At 39.9% G+C, this 17,993-nt stretch overlaps 1 protein-coding gene across 16 annotated transcripts in view; it reads left to right on the forward strand.

Moving 5' to 3' along the window:
- Cep112 (centrosomal protein 112) overlaps positions 1-17,993 on the forward strand; it is a 507,666-nt gene that overhangs the window by 231,641 nt on the left and 258,032 nt on the right. For all 16 annotated transcript variants that reach the window (XR_004113083.1, XR_004113081.1, XR_004113080.1 and 13 more), the window contains one exon: positions 16,513-16,743. Coding sequence is in view for 12 of the 16 variants with exons in the window: in XM_031350526.1 (XP_031206386.1) it covers positions 16,513-16,743 (231 nt within the window). In the remaining 4 variants the exon portion in view is untranslated. The remainder of the gene's footprint in view (positions 1-16,512; positions 16,744-17,993) is intronic.

Consider the following 17,993-nt stretch of genomic DNA (forward strand, 5'->3'; position numbering starts at 1 on the left):
AAAAAAAAAAAAAAAAAAAAAAAAAAAAAAAAAAAACAGCATCAGTCGAGTAAAGAGGTAGAATGTAGAATAAAAAATAACCAGCATCAGTCGAGTAAAGAGGTAGCCTGTAGAATAGAAAAAATCCTTAACAATTAATGACACATCTAACAAAGGGTTATTATCTAGAATATATAAAAAACTAAAAAGACTATCAAGAAAATAGCCCAATTAAAACTGAATCATGGAATTAAACATGAAATGTGAAATATAAATGGCTAAGAAATGACTTTCAGAACGTTCACTATCCTAGCCATCAGGGAAATGCAAATCAAACCTACTTTGAGACTTCATCTTACCCAAGTCAGAATGGCCAAGATAAAAACAAACAAACAAACAAACAAAAACCAAATCACAGCAAGTAGTTATGAGGATGCAAGGAGGAGGGAAAGGGTAGCCTGTACTAGTCCCGCCACTGTGGGGATGTGTGTGGATGCCCTCAGAGGCTGAGAAGAGCTCTACCAAGGCCCAGCCATAACATTCTTGCACATATATCCAAAGGACTCTATTATTACAGAGATACTTGTTCGTCCATATTCATCGCTAGTGTATTCACAGTAGCCATGAAATGAAAACAGCCTAGTTGTCTATAATCTGATGAATGAATAAGGAAAATGTGTTGCTTTTATATAATAGAATATTATGTGCCCATTAAGAAAAATGAAGTTATGAAATTTTCAAGTAAGTGGGTGGAACTGGAACAGTCCTTCTGAGTGGAGTATCCCAGACCCAGAAAGAAAACATGTCCTATTTTCTTATATATGGATGTTACCTTTAAGCTTTGGATATCTGTGTTTTATTTGGGTTACCCACAGAGGTTAACTAACTAGTAAGGGGTTATGGAGAAGCGGGAATCTTTCAAGGAAGAGGAAAGATAAAATAGTACTTTCAAAGGGGAAGGGGCAAAACAACAAAGGACTAAATGGGGCAGGGGATGGGAAAGCGGGATGGAGGGAGGAATATGTGAGACGGATCACTAACCCCAGCTTCTTTAAAAGCCATATAGATGCCTGCCACTATAAGAGCTTCCAAAAATATATACAGCTGACATTTTTTAACGAGACCAAGAACCTGTGGCTGCATAGGTCATGGGCTCCAGGGGAAACCTATTACCATTTATTATTCTACCAAATAGATACAGCAACAGAAGGACTCTGTAGCCAGAGATGAGTGTCACTCAGCCCTCATCACAGAAATGTCTTGGAGTAGACAGCAGCTGACTAAAATGCCCATAAGAGGCCAAGCAAGGCACAGAGAACAAGTGACCATAGAGTCTTCAGGCCACTTGGGATCTGTGGTATACTTCTCCCCTTGAAGCAGGGCAGAGAGATTGGAAGAGCCAGAGCTGTTCAGTGATTTCAAGGAAGCAGTGTTTAACAGACACAACAGGGCAGCTGAATATGTGACCTGCATGCACATGACATGCATGAAACCAGACACAGTCCCACCTAGGAGAGGAGAATGTAGTCATGGCAGCCTACCATTAGCCAACAAGCTATTGGCATTTGATAGCTATTGGGAAAGGCAGAGTCTCTCCAAGGGAGCTACATTTGGTATCAACACGTGCCTGGGAAAGCCCCAGACCCAGGAATAGTTTGTCAACCCAGAATATACTCAGTTTTTTTTTCAAACAGACAGACAGACAAAATATGGAGTTTGGTGGCTATTAAGGAAGGGAAATATCTAGTAGAAATTTAGGAAGAGATTAATATGATCAAAATTCATTGTATTAATTTCAAAGAATTAAATACATTATTTTGAAAAATTATATTTTAATGTGGTAGGTTATAACTATGTAGCAAAACCTTAATGATCACTTAAAATTGAGTTTTAAATAGTAATCATATGTAGTCCTATATATGATATAAATTTATTTTTGTGATACAAGTTGACATGATAAATCTATCCAAAATATTCTTTGGTTGCTATGTTTTTCAAACATATAGTATAACTTCTTTTTTTAATGTATATTTGGCTGTCCTTTGAGGTCTGAATCTCTACTTTCAAAACATCAATCTTGTATGTTTAATAGAATTACAAAATACATATTTTGTATTTTATTTAATTGAGGGAATGTTCTAGATGAATAAGAGTATAAAGTTTTAGCTTATTAATCTTGATATAAAGAATAATCATTAAGCAACTATATAATGGAAATAGTATGTATTATCAATATTTTAGTTTTAGTATTATGCTAGTAATAATGATAAATAGCATAAACTAATAACAAGTATGGTGCATAGACATAATGCATATTTGTGTTTCTAATGCTGGTTATAGGGTTTTTGTGTTGGTGAGGTTGCCTAAGAAGCAGTTCCAAGTCATCCTTGTCCTTCCTCCTTACCTGCCTGATGCAATAAGAAAGGCCATCTCCCAACATTTTCACTTGTAAATAATACAAACTAAAACATACATTAAGATGGGAAATATATACTAGTCAAAGTATGCTGTTATATAATGATTTCTTACTGTTTAGGGTCTAAAGTAAAATAAAAGGAAGTAGGGAATTTTTATGAATACACATAACAATTAAAAATTAATAACAATGGCAAGCGTTTTTGTTCCTAAAGGACTTACAGGTTATATGTCTGCTCACCAAATATTAATCCAAAGCCCCTACGCCTATACATGTATTCTTTTACAGTGATGTTTATGTTTATACTTACCTTTAGTTATTTTATGAACTCTTTCTGTTCAAACTAAAAGTAAAACTGCAGTAGATGCACACACAGCATCTTGCCCCTCGTGGTGTAGTGTACTTACTGCTTGCAGTGTATTGACGTCAGTTAACTGTGTCGTTCATATGTGACCCATACAGAACCACTGCTCTGGTCTTCTCTGTATGAGGTAAAAATGAAAGGGCCAAACACATAAAAGGCGACAAGATTAAATAAAATCCACAATGGCTGTTTAAACACAAGATCATTACAGTAAAACTGGCAACTTTTTCTAACTGTCGTCCATCTGCAAGATTTCATCCCTGTGGGACTTAAGACTACATCTGATCTGTACTCCATCGTTTATGTAAGAAACATAGGTGTGTTTGAATTCTCTGTGTGTGCTCTCAGACGGCCGGAAGAAGCATTTACAATGATACCTGACCCCCTTCTATCTGCGGCCACACTGTGCTGCTTGCAGATTTAACCATGTAGTAATGCTAAGCAGTCAAAGAGTATCCAGTGGGCAAAGCTAATGGTTTGAGGCCCTCTGCCTTTTCACGGACACAAATTCCAGTGCGGAGGAAAGCAGAAGCACGGACTGCTCTCGGTCCAGCCCCCATTCTCAGAGGTGCTTCTGCAGGCCGTTCATGCAGAAGCTCCAGCTCCTTCGGTGTGCTTGGACAAACAAGTGCACAAACCAGTGACTGGCTTAGCCCACCATATAGCTTTGGAGTACCTAAATATCCAAGGTTTAGAAAGATCTAGACTTATGTCAAAATAAGATGTGTCCTTCTGTGACCTCTTCCCCGTCACACTATTCTAGAGTTAATCTCCTTAAGTTGTCTTTGCACCATTTTCCTGTCTCTCTTTAATCCTCCATTTTGTCTGGCTGGGCTACATTCCTCATCAGCAGTGTTGGTTACAAACCAGTTGTCTACCTTCATAACAGAACTGATTTTTTTTTTTTATTGCTAAGTTGACCTAGTTCATATTGTTAGACCTTGCTTGACCACGAAACTATGGAAAGCAAAACTGCAGTTCAGAGACTGTGGCTCTCGCAGAGTTGTTCAGTTCTCATCAGGCAGTCTTAGAAGCTAATCATCTCCTCACAGAAACAACAAGTCTTAACAACTTGCCCTAGTTTCATGGAAAGCAATTTGCCTAGGCAGCTTTCTAATATCTGTCTCTATATATGGACCTGAAGTTAGGGATATTTCATGTGTGGGTTTTTTTTTTTTAGAAGTAGAATTGTATGGTATGTCATGATTGCTTTTTTTTTTCACCTATTATATTTTCAAGGTTCATTATGCTACAAGCTTAATGTTTCACTCCTTTTCATTGCTGGGTAATATTCCATTCTATGGATCCGCTGTGTTTGTCTACTCACCAGTTAACAAACATTTTAGTTATATTGAATTATATTAGAGGTTATATTGACCTCTAAGGATAATGCTGTGAGCATCCATGTATAAGAACTATAACTATAGTTCTATTTTTATTTCTTTTTAATATAGACTTGGGAATGGAGAGAATTTTTATTAGCACATACTTGGTTTAATAAGGACATTTTCATGAAAGTATATATTGTACTTTGAGAGTATTCCCTGCAAGCCCTTCTAATTTCCCCTTTCCTTCACCATCGTCCACCAGTTCCTGTCATTCCCATGGACAGTTCTGATTCTACTTTCATGTCATATAAGAACACACAATTGTCTGCATTTATGTAAAATCTAGGATCTAATGTTGTCTGAAACTGACCTAATTCATTTAACATGATGATCTCTGGTTGCATCCATTTTCTTGACACTGACATGACTTCATTCTTTATGTCTGAGTGAAATATTATTGTGTAGATAAAGTACATTGTATTTATCCATTGTGCCATTTGCCAATGCCTAAGTAGATTCTGCAGCTTTGTGCTTATCAATAATTCTGCAATAAATGCTGACATGCAGTTACTCTGCAATGTGTTGTTGTCTTGGATTACTTTGGATACAACCCAAAAGGTATAGCTGAGATGTTAGGTAGGTACACTTTAGTGTTCCGAGAACCTCCTGTTGACTTCCATAGTGCTGGGCCAATCTACATGCCTGCCAGCACGTCTATAGGAATTCCCTTCTGCCCACATATTTATCAGCACACATTGTGACATGGACTCTCAGTGTGGTTTGGATTTCATTCCTCTGATGTCTGGTGAGACTGAGCATGTTCATCTCTTATAGGCTAATTTTGCTTCATCTTTTGGGAACTGGCTGCCTTCTTCACTCATCTATTGATTTTAGTTGTTCAAATCTTGTTTAGTTTTCTGAGTTCTTTCTGTATTTTAGATATTAATCCTCTGCCAGATGTGTGGTAAGTAAAGATTTGAGAGAACTGACTTTTGTCCCTTATAAGATATGGATCTGGTTTTTTTTCTGCGTGGAGAACCTTTTCCTCAGCACATTCCTGAAGCAGCTTTTCAGACCTCCCCCACTCTACTGCTCTGTTCTGCCCAGTGTCAGCAGATTGTAGGCTCTGGCCTCTGCTCGTTATTCAGGCTTTTCTTCTCTCATTGCTGCAGCCCTGCTAAGGCTGCAGGTGCAGGAGGTAGTACTAGACCCTTAGCTGGGCCTCGGTTTTCTTGTTTTGGGTGCAGGTGCTGGTGATGGGACTTCAGACCCGCAGGCATTGGCAGGCGTTGTATCCACTGCTCTAGTTCCAGGTTTTGAAAGCAGGGTTGAACAGCAGGTTGAAAGCAGATTGAACACTCTCTCCTTGGACCTCAGCTGCCTGAGTGTGTTGAGACTTTAGGCATGTGCCACCACACCCAGGGCTCCTGCCGTTTTGAGACAGTGTCTTCTTCAATAGCTCAGACTGGCCTCAGAGTCCTGATCTGCCGGCTTCCTGCTCACATGTGTCTCATCAGCCATCTCAAAGGCTTTTCTATGTTTAGTCAGTCTCACATTAGTGCTGTAGATCATCAGAAATGGATTGGCCTGCCTCATTGTGGTATTGGCCCACAGTTATTAGCTCTTCCTCAGTGGCTTTCATCGGGGCTTATACTTTTAGAGGTCTATAAGTCTTTTCATGTACTTACTTTATTGAATTTAATTTTTTATTATACTGGATTACTAAAGCCATTTCCACGGACTCTAACTCTTTGAGCATATTTCTCTCCATACCTTAATTTGTGCTCTTTACCACTGAGCCATCTCTGCGGAATGCTCCTTCTTGATTTTAAAGACTATTTCAAAGCTTCACATGCATAAAATCATTAAATGAAATTTGCTAATTTGAATAAATACTTATTAGCTGGTTGAAAACATTCTTTCCAATGCTTACTTAGCTAAGAATTTCTGTTACTGAACTTTTTAAAGTATTTTTTCATTGAAATACTATAACTATGGAAATGTCAGTGAGTTGTATCAGATGCTTGTCTACGTATTCAGGAATATTTCATGATATTTTCTTTAATGAATTGAATTAGTACAGTAAATTATACTTCAGGTTACTTTTGAGATTTCAGCTGGTGTGTGTGTGTGTGTGTGTGTGTGTGTGTGTGTGTATGTGTTCATAGATACAGGTACACATGTGTGCCTCTACATGTAGACTTAGAAGGTTCAGATCAAATGTTTTTCTCAATCTCTCTTAATTTTTTTTTGAGACTCGGAGCTCACCAGTTCAGCAATACAGGCTGGCCAGCTACCTCCAGGAGCCTCTGCTTCCCTAGAACTCAGATTACAGATATACACGACTGTGCTGCCCTTTTTATGTGGACTCATAGGACCAGAACTCAGGGTGTGTGCTTATCCAGTAAGCACTTTACCAACTGAGCCCTCTGTTCAGCTTCCATCCAGGTTTAATAATGTTATATTATTGAATTCAGTTTGCTAAGAATACTGTGGACAGATAATGACCTGTGCCTTTATAGGCGCTCTAATTAGTATGCTGTTAAGCTGAGGTTAGCAAGTTTTATTAACTGAGTTCCTGAATGATGAGTCTGAAAGCTTACAGGGTGATTCACATCATCAGGGTGCTTTTTTGGATTTTGTTGTTGTTTTGGTGTATCTTGGTTTGGTTTGGTTTGGCTTTTGTCAGTTTTGATAAGTTTTTATAATGTAAGCATTTTTCTTTTCATTTAAATTTTATGTTATTGACAATTTTAATTTGTATATTGTTTGTTTTTGTTTTTCAAGACAGGGTCCCTCTGTGTGTACCTGGCTCTCTTGTACTTGCTTTGTAGACCAGGCTGGCCTTAAACTCACAGAGATCCCCCTGCCTCTTTCTCCCAAGTACTGGGATTAAAAGAGCATGCCACCACTCAGCTAACAGTTCTAAATTTTTTAAGTGTCAAACTGTGTTTGCATTCTCTAAATTCAGTGCTTATATGTTTTATTTTATACAGTAGTAAACTAGGTTTCCTGTAATTTATTTTAACATTATTCATGTATTCATAAGTAACTTTGCTTGGTTATTTTATTTCTCCTCCTGCCCCTGTCATCTTTTATTAATATTATACTGACATTTAAATTAATTTGTGAATAGTTTTGTCTTTGTTTTATGAGTTTATAACAGGTAGAGTGAGATGGTCCTTCAAAAATTTTAAAATAACCTATGAAATATATGAAGTCATTATTTTCTTTGTGGAAAGATTTGTAGGTGTTATTTTAGTTTTTAATTAAATTTGCTTAGCTTTCAGTATCTAATTTTGATATTTTGTATGTTGCAAGAAATGTGTTCATTTCATTTCAATTCTCCAATTATTGGCATAGTATTTTATAATCTTTCAACTCAGATGAATCTACGCCTTGTCCTTATTTATAATCTCAGTTATGAGTGTGTTCTTGTAGGAGACTTTGTCAGTGTTTATTTTTATCTCTAACGTTGCTTATTTCTGCGTTCCTTTCATTTCCTTGTTCTCCTTAACTAACTTGTTAATTTATTTTGCTATATCATTAATAATTAGCATTTCAAATAAATAACACATCAAGATTCATTTTCCTGGTTTGAGTTTCATCCTCTAAGATTTAATAGGGAACTTTATAATTATCAGTCATTTATAAACATCTTACTTAAATGTTATGGATTTATTTATTTGGGTTAGGAAATAAGTAACATCAATCAGAATGTGTAAGCTACAAAAATAGAGTAAAATACTTTCCATTCACCCCTGACCTCGTGAACCCACCCCTTTCATTCCTATCTAAAATAGTACCAATGTAAGGAGAACCAGTGCCCTTCCACAGATCCGTTCTAGCTACTTTACGTTCCCTTTTAATTTTATCTTGAACCCTTAAAGTGATGCTTTTAATTCTAAAGTGTATAGGGAAGTATTTTCCTTCCGCTCCCATAATGTGACCACTGGTCAGCAGCTAATTCGGTTGCAGTGTAGTAGAGGGTAGCCCTCTGATGCTACCAGTTTCTGTGATGACAATACTTTAACCTCATAAATACAAGCATGACTATGGGATGAGCATTCCCTGGGGCTGTGGGTGTGACCTTTCTCCCAATAGTTCCATTCCATTTGCTGTGTCCTCTGCTTTGCACTGTGGATTATCTTGCTGTGCTTTTAACGTATCTGTCACAGTGTAGCCATTTAAATTTTAAACAGATTGTTCCTTGTATCATTTTTATTTCATGGGTTATGCTGATGTATCTAATTAGCAAGTTATCAAGGCCTGATACACTTCCTCCTAGTGTGTGTGTGTGTGTGTGTGTGTGTGTGTGTGTGTGTGTGTGTTTAGCAATGAAGATCAAGTTTAAGGCTTTGTGATGCAAAGCAGTAATCATTGATGTGTACACGAGCTCTTCTGTTCTGAGGGCTTGGGTTTTACTTTTATGTCCACAGTACATATATATCTAGTTTTTGAAAGATGTGATGATTGTAGCTTGGTTCTTTTTTAATGTATATTTAATTGACCCAGAACCATGAGTTTAAAGAGTTTTCATTGAATAGCTTTCCAGGCTTTTCTTAAAGGGGAATTGGTATTTGCTTCAGCTGAGAATAACAACTCTGCACTTGCCCTTAACCAGCTTAGCACTTCCAGGTTGTCCGGTGCACTCCAGGGTAGCTGTGTGCTCCACACCTGGTGCTTGCTCTGGAGCCACCATGGATGTGTTGTGCAGTCCACTGTGCCTTTCCTTTATGTGTCCCTTGTCCCTTCCCCTGCTTACAGCATCAGCCTGTGTGTGATTTGTTTTGTCCCCTACCTTTGCATATTTTAATTATTTCTGTGAACCAAGAAACAGCCAAAAAAGTTTCATGCAAGATTTAGCTATTCAACTTTTTGAGGGACTCTGGGAATACTTAGGTCATGAAATTAGCTGAAGTCAGTACCCCTCTTTGTTTTTTTCCTTCAGCATCCATTTATCCCTTATAATTGTAAAATTACTACTCTTAACTCTATGGGCCTTCCTGTCTCTCTCGAGTATATTAATTCATATTATAGTGTTCTAGATTCTTTAATATCTACACTATTTTTCAGTATTTATGTGTTCCTCTTCAGTTTGGTGTCCTGTTTCTTTCATACCCTCAGTCTTTCCGTGTATGAGATGTCCTGTGTCGACCCTTTCTCCCGATGTCTGTCTATTACGGTGCATCTGAGGCTAGTCAGCACAACTGACTAGCCTGAGGCTAACTGCTTCCCATCGGAGCTCTCACGGAACACCCTTCTCTCTTATGCTATGTCCGTAGTTTATGTCTTCTCAAAATTCTTTAGGAAACTTTTTCTCTTGAAGTCTCCTATCAGATTTCACATAAGATATATATATTAAAAATAGTAAATTGCACATAATTCTAAGGAATGTCATTGCAAGATTTCAGCTTTTTATGCTTGTTCATGAGCTTTCATTAAAGATTACGCAGATTACAAACTTAGCTTCACGTGTCAGAATGTTGTTCCTTTATACCAGGAAAGTATGGAAAATAACTTTTCAACTTGGAAAATAATCCAGTTAGTTAACAGCGTGTCCTCAGCTAAGTTCCACTGTATTCCTAGGAAGCATATTTATAAATGTTATTTGTGGCTAGTTTGACAACGATCCTGGCAGGTCATAATCATCTCTCGAGGGTTTGAACCTTGCCTTTCTATGGCCAGAGTTGTGAGATTCCGGGCTAGCTTTCTAAAGAAACTGTTGGTATGTTTTTAACTGTTGATTGAAAGTCGATTTGAAAATAGTTGTTGTTGTGATATTTCTCTTATAGATACATAGTAACCTGTAAACATTTTTAAATTGTATTTTTCTGAGTGTATGTGTGTGCCCCTTATACAGGCCTGTGGAAGCCAGAAGATGGTGTCAGATCCTCTGCTACTGAGGTACAGAGAGTTGTGAACGGCCATGTGGGTGCTTAGAAGGGGAACTGCGTTTTCCACCATCTCCCCATCCCCAGGCTATGAAATTTTCAGTGATCAGTTCTTTTATATCAGTCACAGGTGAAATTTTATAGCTTATTATTTACAATAGGCAACACAAAAGCAACTGTTTTCCGTTGATCTTGGTGCTCAAATCAGTCTAGTTATCAACACATGCTGAGACATAAGGGACACTCTCACCCTTAACGTCTCTCTTACCATTCCATTTCTTGTACAATTAGTTAGTACATTTTCAGGACCAATTTTCCATTTGAAAATCACCATTAAACTTAAGCTAGTCTGTGTGTACATATTGCCAGTAATTAATAAATACACCATTCTCTAATTCAGCATCATGTACCTAGTCAGCTAATAGAACATACATGATTCAATGCCGCACACCAAGGAGCTGTAGAGTGAACAGAGCACATGCATTTGTGGGTCACACCAGAAGTGGATTAGACACTTCTCTAGAGCAAGTTGAGGGGGAAAAGTTATATTTTTTGTGCAAATAATATTGGTAATGTACCCTAAGGCAAAATATCTTTATAATTTGTCCACAAATATATTGTTTATCAATATTTGTCATTAAGACAAATGACAAGAGTAGATTGTGTCTCAAAGGGCTCTCATCAGCTTCCTCCTGTGTTCTTCCCAGGCTATCCCTTTGTTTTCACATACCCACAGCCTTTATGTTGGGACAGCCTTCATTGCATTTGAGAGCATCCCAGGGTTGGTTTGGTTGCTTTGAAAGTACTTGCTGTCCTGGAGCTCTAAGAGGCACTGAGGGTGCCACGGTTTTGATCAGGCAGGACGGCCACTTCTGCTTTGCCACCTAGAGCTGGGAAGTCTTTTAAACTCTTTTGTGTCCAGAAGTATGTCTAGTGTTTGTTTGTCTGTCCAAGCTTAGAGTTCTTACCTATTCACATCTAGTTAAATGACCTTTCCTGTTGTTGTAATGTCCTTTATATTGCCACCTGTACTAGGGTGAGCAAGGAGCAGGGTCAGTAGGCCAGTTAGTGATGATAATCCTACACACAAAATGGCTGAGAACACAGTCTATTAGTATCTCTCAGTGAATTACTACAAAGACTCTATTGAATAATCTGTGTAGTCTAAATACTCAAAACCAGCCCACTCCAAGCCCCCCTCCCAGAGTTGCTCACCCATTTTCCCTCCCCTTGGCCTCTGAGAGGGTGGGTGCTCTCCCTACCCCACTTTCTGAGGCATCAAGTCTCTTCAGGATTAGGCACATCCTCTCCCACTGAAGCCAGACAAGGCAGTCCTCTGCTACTTATGTGCCAGGGGCCTCAGACCAGCCCATGTATGGTCTTTGGATGGCAGCCTAGACTCTGGGACCTCCTAGGGCTCCAGTTAGTTGACACTGTTGGTCTTCCTATGGGGTTTGTATCTCCTTTGGTTCCTTCAATCCTTCCCCTAACTCAGGGGTCCCCAACCTCAGACCAATAGTTGGGGGTAATTATCTGCATCTATCTTGGTCAACTGCTGGTAGAGCCTCTCAGAGGACAGCCATGCTAGACTCCCGTCTGCAAGCACAGCATAGCATCAGTAACAGTGTCTGGGTTTGGTGACCGTCTTTGAGATGGATCCCAAGTTGGACCAGTCAGTGGTTGGCCATTCTTTCAGCCTCTGTTCCATTTGTCCTTGCATTTCTGGGTCAAAATTCTGGGTCAGAAATTTTGAAGGTGGATTGGCATCCCCATCCTTCTACTGGGGGCCCTGTCTCTTCAGATTTCATTTCCCCACTGTTGGGCATTTCAGCTAAGGTCACCCACATTGAGTCCTGGAAACCTCTCACATACCAGGTCTCTGGGACTTGTATTTCTCTCTCTGTCTCTCTCCTGTGTGTCTCTCTGTCTCTCTCTCCATCTCTCTCTCTCTGTGTCTCTCTGTCTCTCTCTATCACATACATACACACACACACACTCACACTCACACACGTATATATATTTGATTATATCCCACCCCATTCCCTCCCCCTAGTTCCTCTCAGATCCTTCTCCACAACACCTTCCAAACTTCATGTCATCATTTTCTTTCTTTTAAAAACAAACTGGTCTCGGTCCTGCACATGTGCACTTGAGTATAGGGCCATCCATTGGAGCACAGGAAACCTACCAGGAGCCATGTTCATGAAGAAAACTAAACCTCCTGTCACCAGCAGCCATAAGCTACCAAAGCGCTTAAGCTTCCATGCCGAAGTTTTGATTGCCTGATCTGGTGCGGATCTTGTTCAAGCAAGCACAGCTGCTGTGCGTGTGCGCACACGTCATGGCCAGGTCATGTCGAAAAGATCCTGGTTTGTAGCAGTCCTTTTCATTCTCTGACTTTTACAGTCTTTTACCTCTCTCATTTAGAGCTGCTGCTGCTGCCACTTCTTGTTCTTGTCCTGCTACTGCTTCTGCTTTTCTCCTCCTCTCCTTCCTCCTCTCTTTCCTCCTCTCCTTCCTCTCCCTCCTCCTCTCCTTCCTCCTCTCCTTCCTCCTCTCCTTCCTCCTCTCCTTCCTCCTCTCCTTCCTCCTCTCCTTCCTCTCCCTCCTCCTCTCCTTCCTCCTCTCCTCCTCTACTTCCTCCTCTCCTTCCTCCTCTCCTTCCTCTCCTTCCTCCTCTCCCTCCTCCTCTCCTTCCTCCTCTCCTTCCTCCTCTCCCTCCTCCTCTCCCTCCTCCTCTCCTTCTCCTCTCCTTCTTCCTCTCCTTCCTCCTCTCCTTCCTCTTCTCCTTCTCCTCTACTTCCTCCTCTCCTTCTTCCTCTCCCTCCTCCTCTCCTTCCTCCTCTCCCTCCTCCTCTCCTTCCTCCTCTCCCTCCTCCTCTCCCTCCTCTTCTCCTTCCTTTTTCTCTGTTTTTTTAATTTTGGGTCTCTTAGTGTCTGGTCTGTGTATTTGAGCACACCTATGCCACAATCTCCATGGGGGTCAGAGCACAATTTAGGTGTGGATTCTCTCTTTGTACTACATGGGTTCTGGGAATTAAACTCAGAACATCAGGCCTGTACAACACACACTTTATCCACAAGCCATCTTGCTATCCCTAGATTACTACTTTTTCTTAGCATCGTAATAATATTTTGTACTGATGTACGCTTTTGGGTTTTCCAGTCAGAGAAATACTGGATTTTGCAATGCTTATTTTAACTATGATGTCATAAATAAAACAATTACTGTGGTGTTTTAGAAAATGTTGCATTTATGGCTAATAGTAGAAATTAAATGTTTTCTTTACTTTTACCTTTATGTTTTATGTAATAAATTTTCTCTTTATTATTTTATTTTCATAAATATACACACATAATATCCTATGATCATATTCTCCTTTCCCATTTTAAAATTTATTTGGCCCCACAAAAGATGGGGTAGCCAAAGCACTGCTAGGCAAAAATAAATGAAACTAGAAGTTTCACTCTGCTTGATTTCAAGGTGTATTATGGAGCCAGAGTAACAAAAAGATCATAGGACCAGCACAGAAACATGCATGTGGATCAGTGGGGTACACACATAAACAAAGGCTGCTACAGGGACTTGAACCAGCCCTCATCTGGTGCCATGGCAAGCCAGGTTCCCTGGTCAACTTTCATTCTGCAAAGCACTAAATGCTGCATACTTTTTTAAAAAGACATTTTTGTTGTATCAGTACCCTGTTACATTAATTAGGATAGTCAGAGAGCAAAAACTCAATGAAAACAGAATCCATAAGCAAAAGATGAAACGAAGCGTCACTGTGAAAGTAAATTTTTAGGTGGGGGTATTGGTTTGGGTTTTTTTTTTCCTAATTTCATGAGGCACAGGGATGGAGCATGCATGATAGTCTGGGCCTTTTGGGTAGGGAATCACTTAGACTGTAGTCTGTAGCTGGGTTGAACAGCAGTGAGGCAGAAACAGAAATACTATGTCTTAAGTCAGGTGTGTTAGACCTTGTCTATAGTACAAGCCTGTAGAAGGCAGAGGCAGGAAGATTAGGAGTTCAGGGCCAGCCTAGGAGTTCAAGTTTAGTCTAGACTACATGTTGCCCTGTCCAGAAAAAGGAAAAAGGTGATTATATTTAGTTTTTTAACAGTGAGTCGGTGTCTACCACTGAAAAATTCAGAGATACAAGCCAGTTCTCCTAAGGAGACTAACACATGAGGAATGTGAAAGGTTTTAAGAGAAACAGAAGAACAGGAAAATGTAAGTGAAGTTGTATAAGCAGTATTCTGAGAAGGATGGCACAGTAGGTTCTCTGTAACATGGAACAGAGCCAAGTCCACCAAAACACTTGCAGCATTTGTCAAAGATCCACAGAGATTTAGACGATAACAACCTCCTCAAAATCACAAGGCATGTGGACACTTAAGGAAAAATAAAGAAGCCAATGAGCACTGGAGACGAAGAGCAGACCTGGGAAGCAAAGAGATGAATCAGAGTCCCTTCAAAGGGCTAACAACCGCTTGTCCATCCCCACCCAGAAAGAGGCTTTCAGACCAGTAAATGCTGCAAGGGTTGGGATGAACCTCTTTGGAAGAACTTAAAACGTGCCATGGAGGGCAACAGGGTTATGTGAGGGCAGAGAAGTGAGGGACTAGGCCTCTTCCTACTTCCAGGACAGGCAGGAAATGCAGTACATGACTTCCAGGTGAGAGAGGACAGCGAAAGTGATAGAAGAAAACAATGGACTGAGTTAGACAAAAAGACAAAAATGGAGAAAGTGTAAAATGTACAAAAATATAGTACAAATGGCACAAAAATATTTTACAAAATAAGGCAAATACTTAGGTATATGTAAACTAATTAAACTAAATGGCCCATTTAAACATAAATATTGCTAAGATTTTAAGAGAATTAAAAATCAGCATGCTGTTTATAATATATTTCTAAAGGTTAAAGTTGCAGAAAGCTTTAAAGTAAAAAATTAAAATATACCAAATGAATACTCTGCCCTCTACACTCTGCTGCTGTGAATCCCAGGTGAAGGTGGCTTAGTGGATGGCTCATGCTGGAGGTGAGGAGGGCGACTATTTAATAAGAGCATATGAGCATCACTTTGATAACAAAAAACCAATGAACAAGCTATGGCCCTTATCATCTCTTATCAACATGTAAATGGAAACAACATGGAGAAACAGGCAAATCTGTCACTACAGTGGGAGGTTTCAGTGTGCATTATTAGCTGATAGCTTACACTTAATTTTATCAGTAGGTTTTAGACTTCAACAGAAATATTTGATCTAATAGGCATTCATAGAATGAAACACTCAACCTATAGAAATTTTAGACCAATTTCTTAGCCTTCTTTCATGAAGAATTAAAAAAAAAATGACAACATAGCTTGTCATTAAGCAATCTCAATTCTTAGAAGTAGAAGATATAATATAGTATATATCCCTAATGCAGTCTATATCCCTGACCCTAATGTGATCAGTGCCCTTCTGAAACAGAGAAACATCCAGAGAGAGAAGCCCAGCAATGTGGAGAAAGAGAGTGGAATGCTGTGTGTACACACCAGGGAATACCAGTTGTGGACAGCAGATACCAGAATCTAAGAAAAATGACTGGGGTGAGCTCTTAAGAGCCCCAGAAGCAACCAGCTCACAAAGCACTTGGTTTGGGGATTTCTAGTCCTCAGAACTGAGAGAAAATATATTTCTCTTATATTTTAAAGATTTATTTATGTTGTATGTATGAGTTTTGCCTACATATGTGTGTGCACACTGTGTGCAGGCCTGCTGTCCACAGAGGCCAGAGAAGGACACTGGATCCCCTTCTGGCTAGAGTTAGGAATGGTTGTAAGCTGCCAAAATAGGTGCTGGGACCCAAACCTGCATTCTACAATGAGCAGCAAAGTTCTCTTCACTGCTGAGCCTCCCTCCAGCCTCACGGTAGTGTTCTTTTAAACCATCTAGTTTGTTGCTGCAGCAGCCTTATGAAATTTAGATTCTAGGCATTTTAGAGCTAAGAAGCGTATGTCTGAATGATTCACAAGTCAAAGAAAAAAGAAGGGAAGTTAAATGTTTATAAAACTAAATAATCATAAAAACATTATATATTTATAGTTAACAGATGGAGTACAATTTCAAATGTATAAATCAGGAAAGGAAGGATAAAAATTAGATATTCAAAATAAGATATTGGAAGAAGGAATAGAAAAGAAACCCAGAACATAGAGGACCCGACAAAATCAGTGATAGAAAAACAAAAGCCCAGTAGAGGACCTCAGGGGATGACTAAGAACTTGATGCTGAATACTGAAAAGGCAGGCTTCAGAGTACTCGCAATAGCACGATGTATGTATGTGAGCAGGTAAAGCTAGGCAATGTGATGGTGGTGGTTAGGGGAAAATGTTCCTCCACCACAGGGCTTTTACCTCTAGGTGAGAACAGGATTGAAGGACACAGACAGCAGCAAAGGCCCTGGGTGGGGGGACATTTAACATAACGGAGTTGTTCCTTTGTGGCTTCCCTGTTTCACCTCTGCCCGTTTCTCCATACTAGGCTATTGCTGACATGGAGGCCCAGGTTCACAAGCTGAGGGAAGAGCTAATCAATGTCAACTCCCAGCGGAAGCAGCAGTTGGTAGAACTTGGTCTTCTTCGGGAAGAAGAAAAGCAGAGAGCTGCAAGAGACCATGAGACCGCCGTCAAGAAGCTAAAGGCTGAGTCAGAGAGGGTGAAAATGGAGCTGAAAAAGTCGCACGCCGCCGAGACTGAGATGACTCTGGAGAAGGTGAGGCATGTCTGGGAGGACGTGGCTAGGCCACAGCGCGGGTTTAGAGCCCACCGTACCTGCTCCGGTGGATCGTGGCTAGGCCACAGCGCGGGTTTAGAGCCCACCGTACCTGCTCCAGTGTTTCGTCTCTGAGCGGTGGTGGGCGTGGGGACACTAGAGACTTAGGGGAGCAGTCTGAATGCTGTGCTATGTCGTAAGCACTGCTAAAATGCTATAAGGAACTGCCTAGCTTTCTTTGACTTTAATGGAGGGGTTCTCTGGGTTATCCCCTTTCATAGGAGTTCAGTACAGTGTTAGAACAGACTTGTACACTGTCACATACTGTGTACTCTAAGAATATTTGGACTGTAGCTCTGAATTTTCTTAGGTTTACAATGAGTTATATATTTCCCCTAAACTGTTGTCTAATAGTCATTTTTAGACTTCATAGTCTCTCTTTAATAACACTAACATAAGTGATGATGTATTTTTCTAGGTTATTATTTTAGTACAAATAAGTTCATAAATATCAATATAATATTTACTCATTTGGCTTGGAGTATATTCAAGTTGCAATCTTCAATGTTCTTTTAAAAGTTTAGATATTTATCAGGCACTAAAAGTGAATTGCTGTTCATTATAGCAGCTGTAATTGTTCCCTGAGCTCTTTTATTAATGCCAGGCTGTATAAAACTTGAAACAGGTAATTTAAGAAACATCTAATTCTGCTCAACTCTACTTCTCCTTTCCCTCCCCTGTTCTTTTTCAAGTCCGGTTGAGCCCCGAAAGACTGCACACACTCACTCTAGGCAGAACTGCAGAGATCTCACAGACTAGGCGCCTAAGCCATTGCCTTAGTGCCCTAATTCATGTGCAAGTCAGATTGCAACATACTTTGCCCTTAGCAGGGTAGTTCTGAACTCACAACTAAGTAGTAAGGGTGTTCTAGAGGGCTGCAAGTCTGCCTGGCTTCTCAGAAAACCAGGGAGGGTGCTAGTGTAGCTGCAAGTATGTCCAAAAAGAATCAGGAGAGGAGGCCTCAGGGCCCCAGCCCAAGTCCTGAGGTTGCCATGGCGTTGCTGTGAGTACTGTGAGTACAGGAGGTTTGCATGCTTGAACAGAGCAGCGGTGTGATCTGACTTACCACTGTGTATAGTGAGATATCTCCAAGGACACTATGTGAAGTGGGATCTCCCCATGGACACTATGTAAAGTGGGATCTCTCCAAGGACACTATGTAAAGTGGGATTTCTCCATGGACACTATGT

This window comes from Mastomys coucha, unplaced genomic scaffold, assembly GCF_008632895.1.
Source record: "Mastomys coucha isolate ucsf_1 unplaced genomic scaffold, UCSF_Mcou_1 pScaffold5, whole genome shotgun sequence".
Taxonomy (NCBI): Eukaryota; Metazoa; Chordata; class Mammalia; order Rodentia; family Muridae; genus Mastomys; species Mastomys coucha.